Source organism: Mirounga leonina, unplaced genomic scaffold (genome assembly GCF_011800145.1).
Source record: "Mirounga leonina isolate KUSES-001 unplaced genomic scaffold, KU_Mleo_1.0 Mir_170, whole genome shotgun sequence".
Classification (NCBI taxonomy): Eukaryota; Metazoa; Chordata; class Mammalia; order Carnivora; family Phocidae; genus Mirounga; species Mirounga leonina.
Window position 1 is genome coordinate 21,589,195 of NW_023270433.1, and position 19,908 is coordinate 21,609,102.

The window sequence follows — 19,908 nt, forward strand, 5'->3', positions numbered from 1 at the left end:
CTCGGTACCAGCTGCGCGGGGAGGTCGTGACGAAGCACCGGGTGGCCTGTGGGGGGCCGGGGGGGGCTCTGCTTCGGCCCGGGGGCCACGAGGCCCCCGAGGGCGCCTTCAGCCCTTGTTCACGCGCGCTCTCCCTGCCCCGGGCCAGGCTCCTCTGCGCTTTGGGCTGCGGCAGGGCTGCTGGTCGGGGATGCACTTCACCCTGCTGGTCCGGCTGGGGCACGCCCCGGTGGCGCCCGCGCGTGCCGTCCTGCCGTTCCGGGCGCCCCGCACGTGCTTGCTGCGGGGACCGGCGGGCAGACTCGGGGGTGGCGCCGCAGGCCGGGGTGAGGCCGCGGGACAGGCCCGGACGCCCGGGCTGCGCACCCGCGCAGCTGGCCTCCCGGGCCCCCCGCCCCCCGGCCCCGCTGCCCCGCTGCCCCGCTGCGTCGCCGCCTCCTAGGCCTGCGGGGACCGCCCGGGGCCCCGGATCCCCGCCCGCCGCTGCCGCCGGGACTTGGCTCCAGGAGCGGTGGGGCCACGTGCAGGGCCAGCCGCTCCGGAGCGAACATTTTTTATGGACTCTTTGCCGGTAAGTTGGAGACATTTTGTCCCTGTACCACTAGCTACTGAAGTATTTTAGAACAAGGACGTTCTCCTACATATATGCACTATGGAGTTAGGAAGATCAGGAGCTTTCACTCCGATCCATCTATTATCTAATCTACAGCCCATATTCAAATTTCGTCTATTGCCCGAATAATGTCCTTTAGGGCTCCCCCCGCCCCCATGGTCTAATACTGACTGCTGGGTCATGCACTGCATTTAGTTGTCATGTTTCTTTAATCTCCTGGACCTTTTCTTAGTCTTTTCCTTTGTTTCCTGATCTTGACAGTTTTGATAAGTATAGGCCGGTTATTTTCAGAATATCCCTTAATTTAATGTTGTCTGGTTTTCCCTCATGATTAGATTCAGGTTATGTATTTTTGATGGGAATATCATAGAAGTGGTATTACGTCCAGCGTATTAGAAAGCACATGGAATCCGTTGGTCCCGTGGTTGGTGATGTTAAGGTGGTTGCCCTCCATGTCTCCCCGCTGGAAAGCTATTATTACCTTGTTTTTGAAATTAATCAGTAGTTTGTGGTGCGATACTTTGACACCATGTAAATACCCTGTTTTCTCATCCAACTTTTACTTCTGACCACTCTGATGCTTACATTTACCTGCTATAACAGTTTACCTGTTCTAATCTATTACTACAACAACCTGTAATGATCTTCTAGCGACATCGTTCTTTTATATTTATTTTTTTGGTATTCTCCTGTAAGGAAGAGTTTCCTTACTTTCTTTCAGAAGAACTCATGCATTCTAATTTTATTCTCTGGATTATAATCTATGTTAACCATTATTTATTTATTTATTTATTTTTTATTTTATTTTTTATTTTATTTTATTTTTTTTTATTCTTATGTTAATCCCCATACATTACAACATTAGTTTTAAATGAAGTGTTCCATGATTCATTGTTTGTGCATAACACCCAGTGCTCCATGCAGAACGTGCCCTCCTCAATACCCACCACCAGGCTAACCCGTCCTCCCCCCCCCTCCCCTCTAGAACCCTGCCTGCCCTTCAGAGTCCATCGTCTCTCAACCATTATTTATTTTGATGCTCCAAATAATCTGTTGCAGATTTGGCCAATGGGAACCTCACAAGTGGCTTCCTATGGCCTTTTGAAATTTTCCTGTCATTCTTTGCATACTTCCTGATATTCTAGTGCAGTAAGCTGCTCTGGGTCTGTCTTGTCTTTTCCTGCTCCAGCTTTGGAAAGGGGAACTACATTTCTTTTTAGGTGAGAATTGTATTTAGAAACCAAGATCTGGGGGCGCCTGGGTGGCTCAGTTGGTTAAGCGACTGCCTTCGGCTCAGGTCATGATCCTGGAGTCCCGGGATCGAGTCCCGCATCGGGCTCCCTGCTCGGCGGGGAGTCTGCTTCTCCCTCTGACCCTCCCCCCTCTCATGTGCTCTCTCTCTCTCTCTCTCTCTCAAATAAATAAAATCTTAAAAAAAAAAAAAAAAAGAAACCAAGATCTGGGTGCTAGGTGTGTCCATTGCTGCTGAGGGTTCATTGCTTTGAGGCCCTCCTCAGTATGTGTGTTTTGAGTAAAATTTCTGGTAAGTTGTTTAGGACAAGTGCTTTAAACAGTAAACTTTCTTCCTGTAAACTCTGAAAACTAGGGAGTAGTTCCACAAATGAAAAAATGTGTATCTTAGAATTCTGGGGATATCTTTTCTCTGTAGACTGTTAAATATTCTACACTGTAATCATTCAAGAAAAAAAGTCGTTTTAAAAAAAAATATTTTTAAAATTTAAATTCAATTAATTAACATATGATGTATTATTGGTTTCAGAGGTAGAAGTCAGTGATTCATCAGTCTTATATAATACCCAGGGCTCATTACATCACATGCCCTCCCTAATGTCCATCACCCAGTTACCCCATCCCACTAAGCCCCTCCCCTCCAGCAACCCTCACTTTGTTTCCTGTGATTAAGAGTCTCTTATGGTTTGTCTGCCTCTCTGGTTATTTTTTTCTCACTTCCCCTGTTGATCCTCTGTTTTGTTTCTTAAATTCTACATTTGAGTGAGATCGTATGATAATTGTCTTTCTCTGATTGACTTATTTTGCTTAGCATAATACCCTGTAGTTCCATCCACATTGTTGCAAATGGCAAGATTTCATTTTTTTGGTGGCTGAGTAATATTCCATTGTGTGTGGGAATAGAAGACTTTGTTTTTATGAGTTCTTTGAAACTATTTTGGGAGAACTGTGGCTCATTGTGTCTCAATTTTTAAAAGTTTGGTATAATTGGATCATTGGGACATTATCCCTCAAGGATCTAAAGTTTCAAACCTCTGTGTATTATAGCTGCTGACCTTTAAATTGCTCAGGGACAACAGGTATGCCCCCCAAACAAAACAGATGATTTAAATTTATGTAGTATGTCTGTTGCTGTCCTTTGGCACTTTTAGTTATGGAGGTGACAGTCAATATTTTTGAAAGAAATGAATTACAATGTTGATTTTTATATAATACATTTAACATTTTAAGTATGGATACATTCATTCTTTCTTGCACATAGCTAAACAATATTTTATTTGGAGTTGATGACAGGGAATTCAGATGGGAGGACAAATTTTTCCTGGCTACTATTTTTTTTAAAAGATTTTTTTTTTTTTAAGTAATGTCCACACCCAGTGTGGGGCTTGAGCTCAAACCCTGAGATCAAGAGTCTCATCCTTCACTAACCGAGCCCCTCCTGGCTATTATTTTTAAACAGTAGGAAAATACGAAGTCTCTGGCAACTGGGCTGATTTTTCATTCTAAAAAAAACATTGTGTCTTTTTTGCTAGTCTTAAGAGTAACACACACACACACACACACACTTAGTTTCTTTAAAATAATCTTATAATAATATAAAATTTTTGTACAGAATTTGTTAAATATAAAATCTAGCAGAGAAATCCCTAAGAAATAATCTGTTAACCAACAAATGAGTAAGAACTCCCTACTGTGATGTAGGAAAAATGGAGCTCTTAGGAGGAGAAGCACGAACTCTGCATGCTCGAGGACCGCAGAGGAAAGTCCTACTGATAGGCATTCCCTAGAATACCAACAGTGTCCTGAGCGGGAGCAGATAATGTTTGGACCTACAATGCAAGCTGCTTGGGGACTGAGGAGTAAAATAGGAAACAGCGGAAGGGCTTGCTAATAGGCTAGTAATGAGATACAATGGAGCAGAAGTCACAGAGAATAACATAATATAATGAAAACTCATTGGATAAATCCTCTGGGGATCCAGGGGCATGATAGAAGCTGTTGCCCCCAACGTGATTACACCATCACCCTGTGTGCCGGCTTTTGAAATATGGGACCTGGGAAGCAAATGAAAACGCTGGTTCAAAGACCAACCAAGAAGGAACACAGGGGATGAGAAAGTGAGGAGTGAAACATTGTAAGTAAACCATATCACAGAGGAATCTGCCTGTGAGAGAAAGAGCAAAGGTAGGATGTGCACGGGGACCATGACGACGTGGGGAATGTTTCAGAACGAAGATATCTAAAAATAGAAAGGAAAGAACTAGTAGGGAAAAGAAAATGATTGAAGGTGATAAAGAGCAGTATCAGTGCAGAAGCAAGGTACGCCTTTGTCTTTTCTTTCTGTTCATGTGAAATGTAAAAAACCAAAACATTCAGCGTCTTGTTTGTGATTAGATGATCCATAATCTTCTTTCCCAAGGGATTTTAAGGTAGCTTAAAAAGGGAGTTTAACTTCTGCATATTCGAGATCTTCATGGGTTTTAATGTTATTCGAGATCTTCATGTTTTTTTTTTTTTTAAGATTTTATTTATTTATTTGAGAGAGAGCACATGAGATGGGGGAGGGTCAGAGGGAGAAGCAGACACCCTGCCGAGCAGGGAGCCCGATGCGGGACTCGATCCAGGGACTCCAGGATCATGACCTGAGCCGAAGGCAGTTGCTTAACCAACTGAGCCACCCAGGCGCCCCTTCATGGGTTTTAATGTAGAAGAAGAGTATTGCCTGGGAATAATATTTAGCACGATTTACGTACTCACGAAGGTATGGGTCTCAACAGTGAACGAGACGGTACCATGGGTGTGTCGGTGTTTAAATAAGGTGGCTTATTTTGTGTGACTTGTAAACTGGCTCTTCAATATAATCAGAATGGGTATTAGAATGGGTACATTCAGGTATTAAATGTGTTTATTCTTGTTTTCAAATGCACTCTCTTCTAAATTTTGCTGTGGAAGTATCAATTTTTTATGTAGATCAAACCTGTTTTCTCCCCCTTGAGATCAATAGGTAAGTCCTGTGATTTCTTGTGGTAAAATTGTATTTATAATAGTGAAAATAAGTTCAAAAGTGTTTTCCTAACTAAATGAACATGCTGCTTGATCCACCTCTTTATGTCCTCAGATGAAATGAAGAGAACACTATCAGAATAACTACAGGTGCAAAAAAGGAAATGCAAGGAGGAAACCTCACCATTTGGAGCTTTTTTTTCCTGGAGGGTTTTTCTAGATACCCAACGTTAGAGATTGTTCTCTTTGTCTTCAGCCTTGTGATGTACCTGATAACCCTCTTGGGCAACAGCTCTCTGATCTTGGTCATTATCCTAGATTCACGCCTCCAAGCCTCCATGTACTTGTTCCTTGGAAATCTCTCTCTCGTGGATATTTGTTATACATCTGCTTCTGTTCCCACTTTGCTGGTGAACTTGCTGTCATCCCAGAAAACCATTACCTTTTCTGGGTGTGCTGTACAGATGTATCTGTCCCTTTCCATGGGCTCCACAGAGTGTATGCTCCTGGCCATGTGGCGTACGACCGTTACGTGGCCATCTGCAACCCCCTGAGGTACCCCATCCTCCTGAACAGGCAGGTCTGCGTGCACATGGCTACTGCCTCTTGGGTGGCGGGTTGTCGGAGCGCCCTGCTGGAAACCAGTTTCGCCCTGCGGGTACCCCTCTGTGGGAATCTCACTGATCACTTCACATGCGAAATCCTGGCCATGCTGCAGTTAGCATGCACAGATTCACTGCTCATGGACATGATCATGCTGGTGGTCAGCGTGCTTCTCCTGCCCATCCCCATGCTCTTAATTCGCATCTCTTATGTCTTCATCCTTTCCACCATTCTGAGAATCAGCTCGGCAGAGGGAAGAAACAAAGCTTTTTCTACCTGTGGTGCCCAGTTGACTGTGGTGATCTTGTATTACGGGGCTGCCCTCTCTATGTACCTAAAGCCTCCTTCATCGAGCTCACAAGAGTAGATAAGATCATCTCACTGCTCTATGGAGTGCTGACCCCTATGTTGAGCCCCATCATTTACAGTTTAAGAAACAAAGAAGTCAAAGATGCCATGAAAAAAGCACTGGGCAAGATACCGTTGTATCAAGCACATGAACGTCTCTGACTCAGGGGTGCGCTCCTAGCAGAATTCACCACAGAAATTCTGCTCACCCTTAGAACGCTGATTTCACCCCTCGCCCTGTAGTTTTACAGTTGTGACATATGTGTACACCGAAGTGATTGCCCGTGGACAGTAGGAGGTTGCAGTTGGCATTTGGTAGTATTTTCTGTCTGCTGTGTTTCCTGGTTGGAGAAGTCTGGGTCTGTGGCATTCCCGCACATTTGCCCCTGCAGCAAACCTGGATGAATTCAGCCAGTGAGTGTTGGCGCCAGAAGAAATTGGTGCATGTTCTCTGCCTTAGAGCCTTTCTAGAATGAGGTGGGCGCATAAAGATACAAAGAAACAAATAATGGAGATTGGGGGCGCCTGGGTGGCTCAGTCGGTTAAGCGACTGCCTTCGGCTCAGGTCATGATCCTGGAGTCCCGGGATCGAGTCCCGCATCGGGCTCCCTGCTCGGCGGGGAGTCTGCTTCTCCCTCTGACCCTCCCCCCTCTCATGTGCTTTCTCTCTCTCAAATAAATAAATAAAATCTTAAAAAAAAAAAGAAAACAAATAATAGAGATTGGCCTTGATTATGCAAATGAGAAGATTAGAGAAAAATTAAAGGCTCGCTCAACATCACCCAGTTGCCCAGCTTGAACTGCGACATTTCTCCTCTTGTCTTGCAGAGCGTGTTCTTCCACTGCTGTGGTGGAACCGTCATTGCCCTTCCTCATTCAGAACTCCTGGTGAAAGCTCCTGACTTTCTGACTAAAGCCTCCAGTACCTGTGTGATTTGCTCACGTGCCGCCTCTGCTTTTCTCAGCGCATAGACACTTGTGTAAATTGTACCCGTTTCTCGGCCCCGCACGAAGGCTTTGTGTGTGTCAGCCTTTTCTCCTTATTGGGTGACTGACTTCACAAGGGCCAGGAAACCTGTGAGAGCGTCCCGTTCAGGTTCACAGCAGCCATTGGGTAAACTAATACATTTACCAGCTTTACCCTAATCCCCGTGAGAAGTAAGTACCGCCTGTGAAGATGATGCAGGAGCACCGTAGGGCAGTGAGGTTTCTTGCTTTATATAAATAGGCAACGATTGCAGAGACCATGTTTGTATTAGCTGTTGTAAAACTTTTATTTGTATAAAAATTTTGCTTGTTAAAAACGCGGACTCTAGGCCTCTCTGCTCCCAGATATTCTGATTCAGTAGCTCTGGGGTGGGGTCCTGATAGCCTGCATTTAAAAATAGACCCCTGATGGGGCACCTGGGTGGCTCAGTTGTTAAGCGTCTGCCTTCGGCCCAGGTCATGGTCCCAGGGTCCTGGGATCGAGCCCCGCATCGGGCTCCCTGCTCAGCGGGAAGCCTGCTTCTCCCTCTCCCACTCCCCCTGCTTGTGTTCCCTCTCTCGCTGTCTCTCCCTCTGTCAAATAAATAAAATGTTAAAAAAAAAGTAGATCCCTGAGAAGTTCTGGTACAGATTTTGAGATTACCATACTTTGGGAGACATTGTTTCCGGCAAAAAAATCTACCATTCCAAAATAAAAGTAGGATTCGTTCTCATTTCTCCCGTGTTGCCTTTTACTTTTGTTTTTCCTTCCATTGTTTGTTCCTCTGTGTGTGCCCTCTCATTTGTCTACTTCCATGTCCGGGGTAGGGAAGGGGAGAGGGTTTTGAGTGGAGGAAGGTTAACCCACCTGACAAATTTCAACATATGAAAGACCTAAAGAGTTTTAGTATTGGTTATTGAGTTCTGGATGCTTTCACTCATAGGCCATCCCCTCAGATCTAAGCCTTCCGTTACATGTTCAGGGATGTGTAACCCACATAAAGAGACACTTTAAATTATCACTCAGCAAAATGCTGGTGATGCTGGGGCGCCTGGGTGGCTCAGTGAGTTAAGCGTCTAACTCTTGATTGCAGCTAAGATTTCTCAGGGTTGTAGGATTGAGCCCCGCACTGGGTTCTGCACTGGGCGTGGAGCCTGCTTAAGATTCTTTCTCTCCCTCTCTCCCTGCCCCCCTCTCTAAAAAAAAAATTCTGGTGATGCAGCAGGGGGACAAATTTGATGCCAGGTATTGCTGCCAAGAGATGTTTGATAGTGGAGGATGAAAGCAAGCCCTGAGTAGTTGGCTTTGGGGCAGTAGAGGTGAGCTGACCACGAAGCTTTCATCCCAGAAGTAATTGTTTTTTCTGTTTGGATACCTCAACTTTCACAACCAGATACCACATGCATTTCCTGGTAACTTCAGAGTCATTGTCAAGTGGCATTCTGTAGGAGGCTTTTATTACAATAGAGCTGGCTTTTATGTTCGAGTAGAACGAATTATCTGCCTCCCAGAATTCACGGTAATATCTGTGCTACAGAATATAAACAGGAATAACCAGAGTTTTAGACATATCTGAAATCTTTACTCTGAAAAGTGAATTATGAGAACTTAAAGACACAGCAACTGAGCAGCCTCTGTAATTAGTCATCAACTTTGACACAAGGAACTGAGTGAATTTGCATGGAAACGAGTTTCAGAATGGGATATGGATCAAAATGGGACACTGAAACAGATTAGAAATGACCCAGATGTCAGAAAAGGACTCATGATGGGACCCGGGCAGATCTCTCTGTAGCAGTTGGTACCTAAGAGATTAGGGGTTAAAGTAGTTATAGCCACATGGTACATAAAGTTGCTATGGAAAACAAGTGAATATAAATATAAATGTGTTTTATATATTATAGGTAATACTAAAGTTAAGTATTGGTAAATGGTGCATTCCTTCATTTGGATTAGATTCCATCTCCACCATTACTAATTGCAGTCATAACTTTTAGAGTCTGGGTAAGGGGTCCTTTTCAGGTATTGTTAAAAAGAGGGATATATTTGACAGAGACGGGAAAACAACATCTGACAGAGAGCCAATTGCTGAACGATGGATTACATAACCCAGATCTATGCTGTAGAAAAATCTGATCATGTTACTTCCCTGCTTAAATCCCTCAGTGGCTTGAAAACTTGAAGTCCTTAAAATGACATTCAAGGACTTTCTTTTTTTTTTTTTTTATTCTTATGTTAATCCCCATACATTACAACATTAGTTTTAAATGAAGTGTTCCATGATTCATTGTTTGTGCACAACACCCAGTGCTCCATGCAGAACGTGCCCTCCTCAATACCCACCACCAGGCCAACCCATCCTCCCACCCCCCTCCCCTCTAGAACCCTCAGTCTGAGTCCATCGTCTCTCATGGTTCGTCTACCCCTCCGATTTCCCCCGCTTCATTCTTCCCCTCCTGCTACCTTCTTCTTCTTTTTTTTTTTCTTAACATATATTGCATTATTTGTTTCAGAGGTACAGATCTGAGATTCAACAGTCTTGCACAATTTCAAGGACCTTCTTAATCTGGTTACCCACCATTTGCATCCTTTGCTCTAGGTACATGCAACTCCTTCTAGTTTCATGGAAGTGTTATGCTCTGTCTTCCTGCTGCTTTTATTAGGAGCACTTACCATAATTTGTAACTTGATAATAATTTGTGGGTTGGCTGTTTCATACCAGTTGCGCTGGTGTGCGGGCTCGGGGAGGCAAGGGCTCTATCGGTTTCATTAACCATCGTATACCTAGGCATTAGCACAGGTCCGGCACAGAGAGGACGTTTAGTGCAGACTTTTTGTGAAGGACCAAGTGCTCAGTGAGCATCTGTTGAATAAAAATACGCATGTAATAAACTTGTGATGGTAACTCAGTGAGGTACTTGATCATTCCTGAAGATGTCAGTGGTGACTTCTGAGTGTCAAAAAAGGCTGATGGAGTTGAAGGGTTAATCATGAGTTGTGGTTTAGACATGTTGAATTTGTCGTGAGTTTGAGACCTATAAGTAGAAATATCAAGGATCAGTTGGATATGCAGGGGTTTTTTGTTTTGTTTTGGTTTTTTAGATTTTTATTTATTTATTTGACACAGAGAGAGCCAGAGAGCAAGCACAAGCAGGGGGAATGACAGGCAGGGGAGAAGTAGACTCCCTGTTGAGCAAGGAGCCCGATGTGGGGCTCGATCCCAGGACCCTGGGATCATGACCTGAGCCGAAGGCAGACGCTTAACCGACTGAGCCATCCAGGAGCCCCAGGATATGCAGGTTTTAATTAATGAGAAAGATCAGCCTGGAGATGGAAATTTGTGACATATTTGCACATACATAATTATGTGATGAACATGGTTAACATGAACTTAGGGAGAGAGTATAGAGTGAGAAAATTGCTTGAGATGAAACTAGAGAAACACTAATATTTAAAGGCCATCAAATAGGAAATGCCAACAAAGGGGCATTGAAAGGGAGCACACTCTATTTAGGAAGAGGGTAAAAACCAGGATACAGATTCCAGTTTGGATCAACATGAAGTAAGCACGTGCCATCCCGTTTCTCCCACAGAAAGCAATTAAAAGCTCTAAGCAGCCCAAGTGTCCTGGGCTGATGAATGCTTAAAGAAGATGTGGTGTGTGTGTGTATATATATATATACATTATACATATACACATACATAATATTCCATTATTTATATATATATAATGGAATATTACTCAGCCATAAAAAGAACGAATTCTTGCCATTTGCAATGACATGGGTGGAGCTAGAGGGTATTAGGCTAAGTGAGATAAGTCAGAGAAAGACAAATACGGTATGATTTCACTCAGGTGAAATTTAAGAAACAAAACATACATGCAAAGGAAAAAGAGAGAGTGAGAGAGAGAGAGAGAAATCAAGAAACAGATTCTTAACTGGGGGGGTTGAGTGAAATAGGTGATGGGGATTAAGGAGGGCACTTATTACGATGAGCACTGGTCCTTGTGTGTATCCTTGTATGTATGGAAGTGTTGAATCACTATATTGTACACCCGAAACTAATATTACACTGTTAACTATACTGGAATTAAAAGAAAATGAATGAGTTAATAAATAAATAAATCCTCTAGACAGAATGTGTGGAGCATCTATCTGAGGACTCTGAAAAATAAGATAGGAAGCAGACCCAGGAAGGAAACTACCTTGCAAGCTACCACTAAACTCAGGGTGAATTTCTGTCTCTCCTCCTCTCCCTCCCCCAGTATCTGTTGGCTTTGATTGAAGGGAAGGCTGAAACCCAAACCCACACACTGGGTTCAGTCCGAAAGAAAGATCTCCAGCAGACGTTCCCTTTTCTTTTTCAGTCTGGAAAGAGAAATGGGGCTCCTGTGTATCAGAAAGAGTGAAGTACATTCCCTGATGTTTTCCTATTATCTTCTGCCCAGATCCCCAGGCAGTACTGTGGGGACAGTGACGCCACCAGCAATGATGGCGGGGCAGGCACCTGAAATCCTTTGGACAGAACGCTTCTTCCTGACCGGAGGGACTGTGGTCCCAAGAGCACAGCAGGAGAACTTATTGCTTCTCTTCTCTCTCCAGCCTCTCACTGTTTGGTGCCTGAAGCAGAGACTTCCAGCTTCCAGAACTGTAAGAAAGTAAATTCCTGGTCAGTCTATGGTATTCTATCATGGCAGCCTGAGGGGACTCAAACGTGGCCCCTTCCTCCATCTCCAAAGCCAGCAGATGAGTCAAGTCTCACATTGCATCACCCTGACCCTGCTTCGCTCACCACATCTTTCTCTAACTCTCTTCTGTCTCCTTCCACTTTTAAGGACCCTTGTGATTATATTTGGGCCAAGGCAGATAACCTCTCTCTTGTAAGGTCAGCTGATTAGCAAACTTAATTCCATCTGCAACCTTGATCTTCTTTGCCATGTATGTGAATAACACATTTTCTTTATCCACTCATCCATAGCTGGACATTTGGGTTGCTTCCACCTCTTGGCTATTGTGAATAATGCTGCAGTGAACATGGGTGTGCAGATATGTCTTTGTGAGATCCTGCTTTTGATTCTTTTGGATATGTAACCACAAGTGAGATTGCTGGATCATATAATAATTCTATTTTTAATTTTTTTTTAAAGATTTTATTTATTTATTTGAGACAGAGAGAATGAGAGACAGAGAGCATGAGAGGGAGGAGGGTCAGAGGGAGAAGCAGACTCCCCGCCGAGCAGAGAGCCTGATGTGGGATTCGATCCCGGGACTCCAGGATCATGACCTGAGCCGAAGGCAGTCGCTTAACCAACTGAGCCACCCAGGCGCCCCTATTTTTAATTTTTTGAGGAACTTCCATACTATTTTCCATATTGGCTGCACTATATGACATTCCCACCAACAGTGCACAAGGCTTCCAGTTTGCCCACATCTTCGTCAACACTTGTAATTTTTTTTCTTTTCTTTTTTTATACATTAACCATTCTAATAGGTATAAGGTAATATCTCATAATGGTTTTGACTTGCATTTCTCTAGTGATTAATGATGCTGAGCATCTTTTCATATACTTTTTGGACATTTGTGTGTCTACAGAAATGTTTATTCCAGTGTTTTGCCTATTTTATTTTACTTTATAGTCTCTATTATGTCGTTGATTAAATGGTAAGTTCTTTAACATGGTACCTTGGCTCTCTTAAAATTCCTTTTCTCATTAGGCTTTTTTTCCCTTTAGAATAGTTTTAGGTTCACAGCAGAATTAAGGGGAAAGTACGGAGATTTCCTATACACTCCTTGCTCCCGTCCCCACAGCCTCCACCATCATCAGTACCCCACAGCGGAGGGGTACATTTGTTATTCAATTGATGAACCTACATTGGCACATCACAATCACTCACAATCCATGGTTTGCAGTATGGTTTTACTCATGGTGTAGTATATTCTGTGGTTTGGACAAACATATATGACCTGTAGCCATCATTATGGCATCCTACAGAGTATGAGACTTCATGGCATTTGCAACTGAGTACATTTCTTAAGCTTGAGAATAATATTGTCTTTGGACCCTTTTATGAGCACTTTGAACCACCTCCACCCCTCAATATTCCACTGTTGCTCATCAGTAGAGATTATTTCACTTTGAAGGCACTTCAAATTTCCCTTAGGAGAAACTTTCTGAGAAGAAAAGTTCTCTTAACTAATGTCTCAGTTGGATTTTCCCAAGTTTGTTCCTAACCTACTGCCTACCCACGGGGCTGAGTCCCAGAGGGTCTTATTTAACCTGTGTGCACTACCAAGGCAGAGCACCCCTTGGGTTCTAAAGTGTAATGAATCTCGGTTAAACGCGGTTCCCTCCAGGGCAGTGAGAACTAGTCTATGACTCGTACCTGTGTAGTGGGAATAGTGTCATAATGAAGTGAGGTGCTACAGAGAAAGAAAATCATTATGACTGTCTTGGTTAAGTAAGTTTTGTCACCAAAGCATGCTCTTGCACTATTTGAAGAGTTAAGTCAAGTAGCTGTTTCTTCCAGAGGGCTATGGGAAAATCTCAGAGGTGTGGTGGAGAATATGGAATAAGAGAAGTGGAGAGGTGTGTATGCATCTTACTGCCCCTTGAGCAAAGAACTACCTTCCCAGTGTAACTCCTTTCTTAACTTCTGTTTCTTTACCTCAAATGGGCCTCCAGATTAACCAATACAACTTTCCGTACTTTTAAAAAACTTAACATTCCCTGTATGTGTTTCCTCTTTTTTGAATAATAAGTAAGTCCTAGAGATTTCGTGCACAGTATAGTGAATATACACATCAATATTGCGTTATAATCAAACTTGCTAAGAGACTAGAACTTAATTTTTGAACCACAGTATGTAAGATGATAGAGGTGTTAATTCTCACTACAGTGGCAATCACTACCATATAAAAATCTATCAAATTGACATGTTGTACACCACAATTTATACAACATTGTAAGTCAATCATATTTCAATAGGAAGAAGGAAAAGCAATTTTTAGAAAATAAACCAAAATATATGAAAAAAAAAAAGGAAAAACAAAATTAGAGTCAACTACCGTTGGCTTCCATAAAATGGGTCCACTACTTGCTTGTGATATGTTTAATGTTTCTCCAAGTCAAATCACTGAAAACAATTTTATAGAATAACTCAGAAAGCAGAGCCATGATTTCACCAATTAAAAAGTTATTAAACCTTAAGTTGCATTGTATAATGTGAAGAATAGCTAATCCTTTGGCAATGAAGACAAACTGTCATTTACCTGACTTCATTAGAACTGAATTCAATTTACCATTTCTAATATTAAGAGAACTTATTAGAACATAAGACTGATGGCAGAGACCAAAATCTTTTTTTTCACCAGAGTTAGCAAGTCAAATATGAATTGTCTTTCATACCCTCTGTAAAATTCTTAACCTTTTTAGTCTTAAAAAAACAGCCACCAACTAGATTATGAAATTTATAAGTTCCATTGTAATCATTAGTCTCAGCCTCCCCCATCAACATTTACCCGAACTGTATCTAATCCTCATTCTTTTCTCCATTCACCCATACCTTTCAAATTCTCCCAAAGTTCAAAAAAGACAGTCTTCTCCCTGATTAATAATAGCTCATAAAACTCTCCAAAATTGCCTACTTTTTTTCCCCCTACAGTTTTATTCTATTCAGTTGAGTATACTTATATATTATATTGTGAGACATTTTAAATCAGCTTTTTCATTGGTATTTTGTCAACTAACTTAGAAGAAATTCAAGGCCGGATGCTTTCTGTATGAATGATCAGAGCACCAAAAAACAACACAAAATATATTTTGTATTAGACATGGCTTTTTCAGTGAAGTAGGGCAACGGTGCTCATCCACAGTGAAGCAAGTGGCCAGTGGTGAAGTGTAGAGTGAGGTGAGTCAAGGATCTGGAGTAATCACATTCCAGATAGTCAGTGGGTTATGGGTATGTGCATTCCAAATGCCTATATTTTATGAAAGGCAGTGTGTTACTGACAAAGGACAACTAAAACAATTACTAAAGAACAAAGCCACTACCTCCAGATCTGGGATACACCTCCTGGGCTGCACGTGTACATTCCCATCCGGTGCTCCTCATCCATCTCCCACTAGAGTGGCAGCAGTGGGAGGGGCCAACAGGTCGTCCATTTTCATCAGAGCAGGCTACTCCTTCAAAGCGCGTGCCTTTTCCACATTCTTCGCAGTCTCCTTGTACCCGAAATCCTCCTTGAGACTCCCTTCTGCCTTCTGGAAGAATGCACTCTGATCACTTTCTATGAGGTTGAGAAATAAATATACCACGAGGGCCCAGTTCCGTTTCCACAAGAGGGTACTAGCATTTCTCCTTCTTCCTGCTTTTCCCTGTGAGCTGTCGCCATAGACTTGGGGGGGGGGGGGTTCACAATTTCCAGTGCAGCGTGTAAACTCGGACCAAGCTGGGAAGGTGTAGTCATCTTGACACAGGACTGTGCATTCTTGCACGAATGGAGGCGTGCCATTTGTCTGCTTGAGGCATTCTATCATTTTTGCTGTCTGGTTATCACCAGGGATGCAGGAGACCAAACCTCTGGGAGTCAGAAGTCTGACATCAGTTTCATGAGGCTAGAATCAGGATGTCAGCAGGGCTGGTTCTTCCTGGAGGCTAGGGAGAATCCAGTATCTCACCCTTTCCAGCTTCTAGGGACCACCTGCATCCTTCTCGGCTAGGCCCTGACTCCAGCTTCACAGCCCACGGGGTAGTACGAGCACACCTCCTCCTCTCTGTCCCTCTGTTCCTTCCTGTTTCTCCTGATGGCGCATCTCAAGGAAGGCAGTTTCCCTGACATTGCGGGAATAGTAGCATTGTGCCCAGAACAGATGAAGACTGGTCGCATTCTGCTCCATGTGGGGCAGAGCTACGCCTGCAATGTCTGTTCGTTTGAGAGGAAATGTACCGCCTACTCTAGTTATTCTGAGCGGGTCTGGGAGGCTCCTTCCACTCTCGCGTTGCCTACCAGCTGTACTTCAAGGAGAAGAACTTGAGGGGCTCATCAAAATTCTTCTTCATTTCCTTTCTAGCATTTGCTGCCTTTCAGCCACAAAAAGTTAGCACGATGGCATTTACATCTGGGGAACAGCATTCCGACTTAAGAGAGACATTGATAAGCAGGGGCTATGTTACATTTTAAGCACATCTTTCCCGAGTACATTTTCCTTGAAAAATTATTTTATCTTCCATTGTATTTTTAAATTCATAGTCTATGAATAAATATATTCTTGCAAAAAAAATAATAATATATAGTCTATGAATAAATATATTCTTGCAAAAACCATTAAAGCAAAATGCTTTAGCAAACTTCTCCTTTTACTATATCCACATTCTATCCCAGTCCCACCCCCAGAGTTAATTCCTCTAATCAGACCTTTCTTACACAATACTCCAGTAGTTCTCAAACTTTACTGTGCTTAAGAATTACCTGAAAAGCAAGTGGTGAGCAAGTGGCTCGATTCCTCAGCTCTACCCTAGAAATTCTGGTTCAGTAGGTTTGGGTGGGAAATGAGAATATGTTTTTCTAATTAGATCTTAAATGATGCTGATGTTGGGGCGCCTGGGTGGCTCAGTTGGTTAAGCGACTGCCTTCAGCTCAGGTCATGATCCCAGGGTCCTGGGATCGAGTCCCGCATCGGGCTCCCTGCTCAGCAGGGAGTCTGCTTCTCCCTCTCCCACTCCCCCTGCTTGTGTTCCCTCTCTCGCTGTGTCTCTCTCTGTCAAATAAATAAATAAAATCTTTAAAAAAAAAAATGATGCTGATGTTGCTGGTCCACAGACCACATTTTGCTATTGGCATATGGTATGGAACTGGTATAGAAATATTTAGTAAAACTGTGTATATGGTGTTACGCATATGTTATACTGTTTGTAATTTGCTTTTAAAAACTAATAATGTGTCTTGGAAATATCATCATGGCAGTACATATGGGTCTACCATATTCTCTTAAGCTCCTATAGAATATCCTATATTTTCTTCTAATTTTTTGGGTGCTTACTATAATTTATTAGGATTTCCTTTTTTTTTTTTTTAAAAAAAGACTTTTTATTTATTTGACAGAGGGAGAGAGAGAGAGAACAAGCAGGGGGAGCTGGAGAGGGAGAAGCAGGCTCCCACTGAGCAGGGAGCCTGATACGAGGCTTAACTGACTGAGCCACCCAGGCGCCCCTAGGATTTCCTTTCTTGCACAACAATTTGTGTTGATACTTGTCTGTTTAATGTTTAGTTTTTAATGTTCTTTTATTAACTCAAACCCAAACAGCAGCCAGAGAGTGTATATCTTCTCTCGATATAGTCACACACATTGATTATTATATTAATTTCATCTTTTGAAGAAATCTCTCCTCACGGTCTACTCCGGAGACCTCTAACTTACTATAGTCTTTAATGGCCACTGTCTGGACTTGGTATAGAACTATAATCTTGAGGTCTCTATCATTACCTTGGGGACTGCTTTTGCCTCTGACTTCACTTGTGTTTCCCAGTTCCTGATTTGATGTCTTCCTCCTTCCTTCTCCAAAACTGCCTTGTGTTGTTGACCATCCTTCAGTAGCTTCCCAGAAAAGGGTGCACGAGTGGTAATTTTTTTGAAACTTTGAATGAACATATCTTTGTTCTGTTGATGGTTTGGTTGGTTATAGAATTCTAAATATTTTGAAATTTCTTATTTATTTATTTATTTTTAAAGATTTTATTTATCTGACAGAAAGAGAGACAGTGAGAGAGGGAACACAAGCAGGGGGAGTGGGAGAGGGAGAAGCAGGCTTCCCGCTGAGCAGGGAGCCCGATGCGGGGCTCCATCCCAGGACCCTGGGATCATGACCTGAGCCGAAGGCAGACACTTAATGACTGAGCCACCCAGGCGCCCCTTGAAGTTTCTTAATGATGTGGTTTTGGATAGATTTTTTTTCACCTGTAGCTGGGGTACTGCTTGGAACCTTTCAATCTGAAAACTTACATTCTGGGACATTAAAAATATATATACTTTGATGATTTCCTTCTCTTTATTTTCTCCGTTTTTTTCTGGAACTTTTAGCATTATGTTGAAATTTCTGGATTGGTACTCTAATTTTCTAATCTCTTGTCTCTCTTTGTGTTTTTGCTTTACCCCTTGGGAGTTTTTCTTAATTTAATCTTCCAACTTTTCTGTCTAGTTTTTCCGGTTTTGACCATGCTTTTAATTTCCAAAAGCTATTTTTATTTTTTGAATGATTTTTATATACCACAACTTCTTTATCCATTTATCTGTTGATGGACACTTCGGTTGTTTCAACATCTTTTCTATTGTAAATAAATAATACTGCTGTGAACGTGGGACATAGGGTTTTAGTTTCCTTTGGATATATTCACAGAAGTGGAATTGCTGGATCGTATGGTAGTTCTATTTTTATATTTTTGAGGAACCTCTATATTGCTTTCCATAGTAGCTGCACCAATTTACATTCCCACCAACATTCCACAGGGTTCCATTTTCTACACATTCTCTCCAGCACTTATGTCTTGTTTTTTTGATGATGGCCATCTTAGTAGATATGCAGTGATATCCCATTCTGGTTTTGAATTACATTTCCCTTATCATTAGCGATGTTGAGCACCTTTTCATATACCTGTTGGTTATCTGTATGTCTTCTTTGGAAAAATGTCTATTCAGATTTTCTGCCCATTTTTAAATTAGTTTATTTGTCTTTGCTATTGAGTTGTATGAGTTCTTTATATATTTTGGAAATTAACCTCTTATCAGATATATAATTTGCAGATGTTTTCTCTCTTTCCATAGGTTACCTTTTCATTTTGTTGATGGTTTCCTTTGCTGTGCAGAAGGTTTTTATATTAGATTTTACTTTATATATTTCAAAGCTGTTTAGTTAAATCTATAAAAAATCATACTGTTGTGTCTTTTTGATGTATTGAAATGTGCTTGCACAGTTATTAATATGTAATAATCCCTCTGGTCCCTCTAATAATTTTCATCTTGTATTCAGTTTAATATTAATATTATTACAGTTGGTTTTCCTCTAAGCATTTTCTTGATATACCTTTTCTCATCCCTTTATTTCAACATTACCTTGTTATTTTAAGCCTGTCCCTTAAATAGTATAGAGTTTAATTTTAACCCCCTCAATCTGTGAGTCTGTCTTCCAAAATGAATTATACTTATTCATATTTATTGTTATTTTATAGTTAGGCTGTTTGTCCCCCTTATTTATTTCCTCATTCTTGCTATTATTTTTTTTTTAACTTCTCTCCCCATCCCCACTCTGTTATTTATTGAATTGATTATTTCTTTATTTTCTTCTGCTGATATATTAGAAGAAATAATGCCGTACACATATTTAAGTTTATATTTTCTAACAATGTCCATCAATTAATATCTATATCTGTATAAGTTAGCTATGCTGTTATGATGTTTTGTAATAAGATATCCCCCAAATAAACCCAAATAGCAGCAATCTTTTTCACCATTCATGCATCTGTGCAGTGCCTGAGGTTCAGTTGATATAGGCTGGACCTGTCTACATAGCTCTGCTCCTCATTGTAGCTCTGTGGCTTGGTTGGAATAGCTTTGCTTCAGATTGTAGAGGTTGGGTGGCTGTGCTCCATGTGTCTCTCATCCTCTTCTTGGAACCACAGGTTTGGGTAGGTTCTAATAATGATCGTGTAGGCGCAAGAGGGTAAGCTTAACTGTGAAAGCCCATTTTACATCTCTGGTTGATTCATAGGTGCTAACAAGTCACATGTCCTAGCACTTAGTGCAAGTTAAAGAAATATACTCCAAGACAATATGAGGGCATTGCAAAATTACATGACAAAGAGTGTGGATGTATGATCCTATTACTAAGGAAAGAGAGAACAGTTAGAATAATGATCCTTTGTCTACCAGGATGTTCTTCCCTTTAACAAGGTGAACTTTTAAAAAATGTGTACAGTCCCTCCTTTTTTCCTCCCTGTCATCTCCTATGTAGATATTTGAGATTCTTGTAATTTGATATTTGATAGTCGTTATTTTTACCTAAAAAATGTATACTTATTGAGACAAGGACATCCAGGGGGCTGCATGGATGGGAGTTCTGGCAGATGG

General features: G+C 41.8%; 1 protein-coding gene across 1 annotated transcript; it reads left to right on the forward strand.

Annotated features, from left to right (window-relative positions):
* Positions 1 to 5,016: 5,016 nt before the first annotated feature.
* Positions 5,017 to 8,075, forward strand: LOC118018208 (olfactory receptor 2K2). Its single transcript, XM_035016663.1, is given in 3 exon segments — positions 5,017 to 5,377; positions 5,380 to 5,829; positions 5,832 to 8,075. Coding segments are annotated over 3 exon segments (945 nt in total). The 5' UTR covers positions 5,017 to 5,031; the 3' UTR covers positions 5,981 to 8,075.
* The last annotated feature ends 11,833 nt before the right edge of the window (positions 8,076 to 19,908 follow it).